Source organism: Choloepus didactylus, chromosome 2, assembly GCF_015220235.1.
Source record: "Choloepus didactylus isolate mChoDid1 chromosome 2, mChoDid1.pri, whole genome shotgun sequence".
Taxonomy (NCBI): domain Eukaryota; kingdom Metazoa; phylum Chordata; class Mammalia; order Pilosa; family Megalonychidae; genus Choloepus; species Choloepus didactylus.
In genome coordinates, this window is record NC_051308.1 from 58,089,932 (window position 1) to 58,096,718 (window position 6,787).

Here is a 6,787-nt window from a genome sequence, read left to right on the forward strand (position 1 = left end):
TTGGATTGGATCTGGGATGGCAGATGTGTGTCATGCTTTCAGCACTCCTCTGTCCCCTGCCCATGACAGACATCGCCAATCAACCCCAACACACTTCTCACCACCTGAGAAATTTCCCCAATGTAATGCTCTAGTCAGCCACCCCCAATCCACCAGAGGTGATCTTGAAGTGAAACCTCTCTGCCACCTCTGGACTTCACCAGGGCCTGGTCTCAGCCATACTCTGGGCAGGCCTCGGCACACTCCGTGGGAGGGTGGGAGGCTAAGGGGGTCCTCCTCAGGGCTGGGGTCTCCCTCCGCAGACCCCTACGTGAAGATTCACCTGATGCAGAATGGCAAGAGGCTCAAGAAGAAGAAGACAACAGTGAAGAAGAAGACACTGAACCCGTACTTTAATGAGTCCTTCAGCTTTGAGATTCCTTTCGAGCAGATTCAGGTGCTTGGGCCCTTGGGTCCTAGGCATGGAGCACGGCTGGGGGAGGCAAACTTGTGTGTGGGGTGGGGGGAGCAGTGAGGAGAGGGGTTTTGCCCAAAGACCACAGAACAGCCTTGCTCAGGCAGGGGAAGGCCCTGGGTCTCATGAGGTGGGGGTGGGAGGGGGGCTTTTTCCCAGGGCTCCCCCATTTTCAGAGGAGAAGAACATGAACCAATTTTAAAAAATCTATAAATCATTCATTTAGGACTTTGCAGTATATGACTATGCATGTGGATGTGTGTGGGTACAGCTCAGGCCCCAGTGAAGTGGGGAGCTGATGTGAGGAGGTGGGGGCAGCTTCCTCCCATCCTACCCCAGCCACTTCCTGCCTTGGCCATCCCAGCCTATTCTTTTGCTGCTTCCCACATCTACTCCCATCTACCCTGCTGACCCCTTCCTCTCTCCTCTTTTCTCTCCATCCTTCCCTTCTTTGCTCCCTCCCTTCCTTTCCTCCCTTTCATCCCATCAGCAAGTCCTATAAGTGTTTGAGATGAGGTGTGTTTTTCACTGCTTTTGGGCCTGAGTGAGCTCTGGACATAGTAAGACAAAAGACCCACCTGCCCATCCCAAGCTGGGGGTCAAGTGTGGCCAGAGGCTCACAGAATGGTGGGTTCTATTGGAGTCTGGGTCTCTCCCTCCTTAGGAAGAGCTGCTCCCTCCTTGTCTCCCTCCCCCAGGAGGACTGGGAGAGAGGGGGCTAAGGGAGGGTTCAGAGCTGGTGGTATCATCTATGGAGAGTCCTTCAAAGGCACAATGGATAGCTCAGTGATGATACTAGAACAAGAGAGCCCTCATTATAGAACATAAGATGGATATAACATGCACTGTCCCAGGCATCTCATATTTAACAGGCCTAAAACCAACAGAATGATCTTCTCCACCCCACCTCCCTTCCCAGACCCACCTGCTGTTTCTGACTTGTGAATTTTCAATGGATGGCACCACTGTCTACCCCATTGCCAAAGCCAGAAATCTGGGCATCATCTTAGATACCCTCACACTCTTTTTCCCTTCTCATTTCCTAAGTGCCAGGCACTTGCCAGACACAAATGTGAAGACACAGTCCTTGTCCTCAAGGAACACAGGTGGGAGGGTAACCAGTAAGCAAGCAATTAAAAATAGTGAGGTGTCTGCTTCAATGTGCATAAATGCAGAGGACTGAGAGCAGTTCAGGCGAGGCTGCCCAGAGAAAGCTTGGAGCTAAAGGACGAGTCCGAGTTGGCTGGCCTCAGGAGGGAGGAACACATTCATCTTCAGCAAATCCTACTAGCTGCCTGGTCGTGCTGATTCTCCTCCCTAGACATATCTCCAATCTGACCCCTCCTCTCCATCTCTACCACCACCACCTTGATGTAGATATTCAACATCCACCCTCCCAGGCCCTCCAGCAGCTCCCACTGGTCTCCGTGACACCAGTCCCATCCCTCCTCCAGTTTGACCTCAATGCCAATGTTTTCTTTAAAAGTCTTGAGGCGCTCCCTACTGTTTGCCTGTAGGATAAAATGCAAACTCCTCAGCTGGCCCCAACCCATCCTACTGACCTCATTTCCTACCTCTTGTCTTCTCAATGCTTCTCTGTATCTCAATGACGTGAACTTCTGTTTCCCAAACACTAAGTGCACCCTGATGTCTCTATACCTCTGCTCAGGCTAATCTTCTTTTCTGGAACCCTTTTCCCTCTTTTCTCCACCTGGAGATATCCTCAGCCTTCATGCCTCAGTTCAAACATCACCTCCTCTGTGAAGCCTTTCCTGATTGATCCAAGCAGGAGTGTCATCTCCTTTGAGTTTCCATAGTATCTTGTGCTTACTTTTCTAGCATAACTTTTTTTTTTTAATTCAGTTTTATTGAAATATATTCACACACCATATGATCATCCATGGTATACAATCAACTGTTCACAGTATGATCATATAGTTATGCATTCATCACCACAATCTATTTCTGAACATTTTCCTTACATCAGAAAGAATCAGAATAAGAATAAAAAATAAAAGTAAAAAAAGAACACCCAAACCATCACCCCCCATCCCACCCTATTTGTCATTTAGTTTTTGTTCCACTTTTCTACCCATCCATCCACACACTAGACAAAGGGAGTGTGATCCACAAGGCCTTCACAATCACACTGTCACCCCTTGTAATCTACATTATTATACAATTGTCTTCAGGAGTCCAGACTACTGGATTGGAGTTTGGTAGTTTCAGGTATTTACTTCTAGCTATTCCAATACATTAAAACCTAAGAGGTGTTATCTATATAGTGCATAAGAATGTCCACCAGAGTGACCTCTTGACTCCACTTGAAGTCTCTCAGCCACTGAAAGTATTTCGTCTCATTTTACATCCCCCTTTTGGTCAAGAAGATATTCTCAATCCCAGGATGTTGGGTCCAGATTCATCCCCAGGAGTCATATCCTGTGTTGCCAGGGAGATTTACACCCCTGGGAGTCAGGTCCCACATAGGGGGGAGGGCAGTGAGTTCACCTGCCGAGGTGGCTCAGTTAGAGAGAGAGAGAGGGCCACATCTGAGCAACAAAGAGGTACTCAGGGGGAGACTCTAGCATAACTTTTTATTACTTTGTGTTGTAAATTTTTGATTATGTGTCTATTGACCTCATTAGCAGTGAAGTTCATCTCTTCACTTTTCCTTGCCCTACCTGGTTGCCAACCTCCCTCCCCACTCTGCTGCAACCTCCCTAGAGCTTGTTTAGCACAGTGCTGGAGGACAGCCCATGCTCAATCAATGCCTATTGGTAGAAACAGGAATTGCCTCTCAAAGGCCACTGCCTCACATAAGTCGGTCTTGCTTGGGGCCAGGTGTGGAAGCAAGGAGCTCTAGGAGACTTTTCCTGCCCAATCATTTGAGTATGGGTTGAAGGAGAGGGAGAAGGCTGGTCATGGGGTCCCACCTCTTCACCTGCCAAACTCCCACCCTCCATTGCTTTCCCTGCAGAAAGTCCAGGTAGTGGTCACTGTGCTGGACTATGACAAGCTGGGCAAGAACGAAGCCATTGGCAAGATCTTCATGGGCAGCAATGCCACAGGTACGGAGCTGCGGCACTGGTCTGACATGCTGGCCAACCCCCGGAGGCCCATCGCCCAATGGCACTCGCTCAAGCCAGAGGAGGAGGTGGATGCACTTCTGGGGAAGAACAAGTAGGCAGCAGTGGCCGGGACCGCCCCCTTCACAGACACTGACGAGATCCAGAGCTATCGATACCTCAGTTATGCAACCTTAGAGGTTTTTTTTTTTCCCTTTGTTTGTGGTTGTGTCCTTTTTTTCCCTTCCTTTTTCTCTTTTTAAAGACCAACTTCCCTCTGATGGCTGTGTGAGGAGAGTCCCCTAAGAGGTGAAAGAGAAGCCTGGCTCTTTTCATCGTCCCAGGAGCTGCCCTTGCTGCATGCCCTGTCATGTTACCCCTTCACTCTTACAAAGCTTCACTTAAGCTTCACCCCGAGTGAGGCCCTTTTTTGACAGAAAGTCATAGCACTTCCTGTTCTTTTGAGTGTTCTGGACCGACAAAATGGCAGCACGTCCTGCTTTCTGACAGGAAGGGCAATGCAGTGGCCAGTGATCCAAGTGTATGTATATGTATGTGTGTGTTACTTCGAGTACCTCTCTTCATTCCTGGAATGAGCCACGGACAGTGAAATTGTGTGGGAAGAGAAGGCTCTTCAGGGCACCTTAAATGAAGAAAGTCCACTGTCTAAATGAGAGATCTTCTGTGAGCTTGGGGAGAGGGCTCAGAATCCTGGTCAGATGCCAGAAGCTCCCATACTCCTGTGGGTGGTATTCAGGGGGCAGCAAGATGTGGACACTGGATTTGTCCAGAACTAGGAGCAAACTCCTGATGCCACTGTAGACTTCTTCCTGTCAGTCATGGCTTCCCCAGAAGTGTGGTTTCTGGGCCACTCATGTAAATAAACTATTCACTAGACTGGTTAGACTCCAACAGGGACTGTCAGTCCCAGGACCTCACTCTTGTTGACAATTCATATCAAACGATGGAGAAACAGAAGGCCGGTTACCCAGGAAGACCAAAATGAAGCTCCTGGAACTCTGCCTCCTTCTGGTGGGAAACACAGATGCTTTCTCCCTTCCCAGAATACAAGCAGTACAGTTCATTTGCATTTGCTCCCCTCATTCTTTTGCTTTTGTTTCTCTTTTAACTTAAGTGGAGCAACGCTGTCTGAAGACAGTTTTCTGTACAGAGCCAGAGAACTTTAAAAAGAAGGTTTAAATGTTCTTAGTTCCCCTGAGGTCCAGGTAAGAAGGGGGTGGGTGGTGAGGGAGAGAAGGTGTACAGATGGTAGACGTTTCCCTGGATGAAGTAGATGGAAGTTCTGAGATCCCCCTACTTCTGATCCTTGCTCTCCAGATCCAGCTCTGCCCTCCATACTGGTGGGCTTATTGGTAGCTGGAGTGACCCAGGGAGACCTGAGAGGGGGCCATCCTATCTTTCCGTAGGGAACCTTCTCTCTGTGTATTCCGAGAAATGAAGGCCACCCCTTGCAAATGGGCATGGAGGAAACCTGCTAGGATTTCTGCTCCATGCTCAGTGATGTCCTATTCCTCTTTCATCTTTTGTCTCCAGCATTGATAAAAAGCCATATATATGTTCGTCAAGTTTGCACTGAGTCCCCTTCCAAACCTTCAGCCTGGGCAAGAGAGACAGACCCCTATGTGGCCAGGGGCCAACACCACTTCCTTTGGCCCCTTCCTCCCATCCTTGTCTCCCTTTCTTCAGCCCGTCTCCTCCATGCATGGAGTCCTGGGGCCCTTGCCATTTCTTTACCCCAGAAAACTCACGGCTTCCTCAGAAGTCTGGGCTTCTCTCTCATTCCCAGCAAAAATGGCAGCACTCTGTGTCCTGCCCAATCTGGGCCACCTCAGCATCCTGGAGGCCCCTGACTCAGTTTGTTGGAGAGAATCAGGCTTTGAGGACCCAGCATGAAGAAGGGCCAGGGTGACTTTTTGTTTTACTAAAGGAAAGAAGAGTCTATTGGTTTTTTGGTTGGAGTTGGGGGGGCACCTCCACCAGAAACAAACTGGGAAGCAGGCCAAGCCCTGCCTGCCTCTCAGAGACCCTTCCCCTTCCTGCTAGTGGTCCTTGGTACATGGGAAGCTACTTTTTTACTGGAGCTTCTGTGTGTGTGTCTCTGTGTGTGTACTTGATGGGAAAGTTGGACTCTGACAAGGATTATGAGCTTTGGTTTTTGGGACCCAGGTTGTACAGAAACAGGGTACCTTAAGAATCTGGGTGGCCCCAGGGTAGGAACTCCTGGCATGGACATCAGAAGTCATTGGACTCTTCTCCCGCCCCCAGAGCTGTGGGATTTTGGTGCTTTCTCAGGGTTTCTCCCCACACTCATTCTCCTCACCCACATCCCATAAACCTCATTCATGGACCCTCCCCTGCCAATCTCGTCCCCTCTACCTTCATTCTTTTTCCCTTTTCCAATGCATTTTCTACCTGGGATTCCTTTCTGTCTGGGAACCTCATCTGGTCCTTCAAAGGCTGAGACTTGTCCCTCCCTGACAGGGAAGGAAAGGAAATAGTAGACACCTCTGGTGGGCTGGATGTCCACCTCCCTGAGCTCAGGGGCTGGGTTTTATTTCCTGGAGGTTGCCTCTAGTGAAGCTGAGAAACTTTGAGTCTTGGCCCCATTGTAGAGCCAGGGAAAGACCTGGGTGTGGGGAGCAAGTCCCTCCCCAGGGCCTGGCTGATCTTGGGTTGGGCACTTGGCTCAGACGAGTTACCCTAGCAGGTAGATGGCTTCTCTCCAGGCCCATGGGCTGGGGGTTGCAGGGGACATGCTTATGCTTCTACATTTTCTATACCAAGGGTTGATGTAATCCAAACCACAAAGCATCATCCCAAACCCTCACTGCCATGTGGGTTTATGTCTGGGATGTTAGGGTGCCAGGGTATCGTCACTAAGTAGGATAGAGTAGGGTGTTTGACTAGTCAGGGATTCTGGATGCCTCTGGAGCTGAGAATTTTCACTCTCAAAGTCTATTCCAGTGAGTGGAAATTAATATAGAGGTAAATTTTTTTTTTTTAACAGATGGCTTGAGATCATGAAAACCCTAGCCCAATCCCACCCAGAAATTGGGGGTGAGGCCTGAATGCTCTGTTTTCTCCTTTCCCTTTCCCAAGAGGGAAACTAACTCTGCCAGAGCTACGGGCAGATCTTTGGACTTTAGAAGAGGAAGCTGAAGCCTAGGGGAAGCTGGGTAAAGACTTGGCAACCCCAGACCATTAACAGGCACCTGGCATGAATAAGAAGTGACTGTCCTGGAGTCCC

The 6,787-nt window shown here is 49.4% G+C and overlaps 1 protein-coding gene across 1 annotated transcript in view; it reads left to right on the plus strand.

Moving 5' to 3' along the window:
* SYT2 (synaptotagmin 2) overlaps positions 1-4,748 on the plus strand; it is a 49,408-nt gene extending 44,660 nt beyond the window's left edge. Inside the window, exons 8-9 of the mRNA XM_037812159.1 lie at positions 303-436; positions 3,432-4,748. Of these exons, the coding sequence (XP_037668087.1) occupies positions 303-436; positions 3,432-3,638 (341 nt within the window). The 3' untranslated portion in view covers positions 3,639-4,748. The remainder of the gene's footprint in view (positions 1-302; positions 437-3,431) is intronic.
* The last annotated feature ends 2,039 nt before the right edge of the window (positions 4,749-6,787 follow it).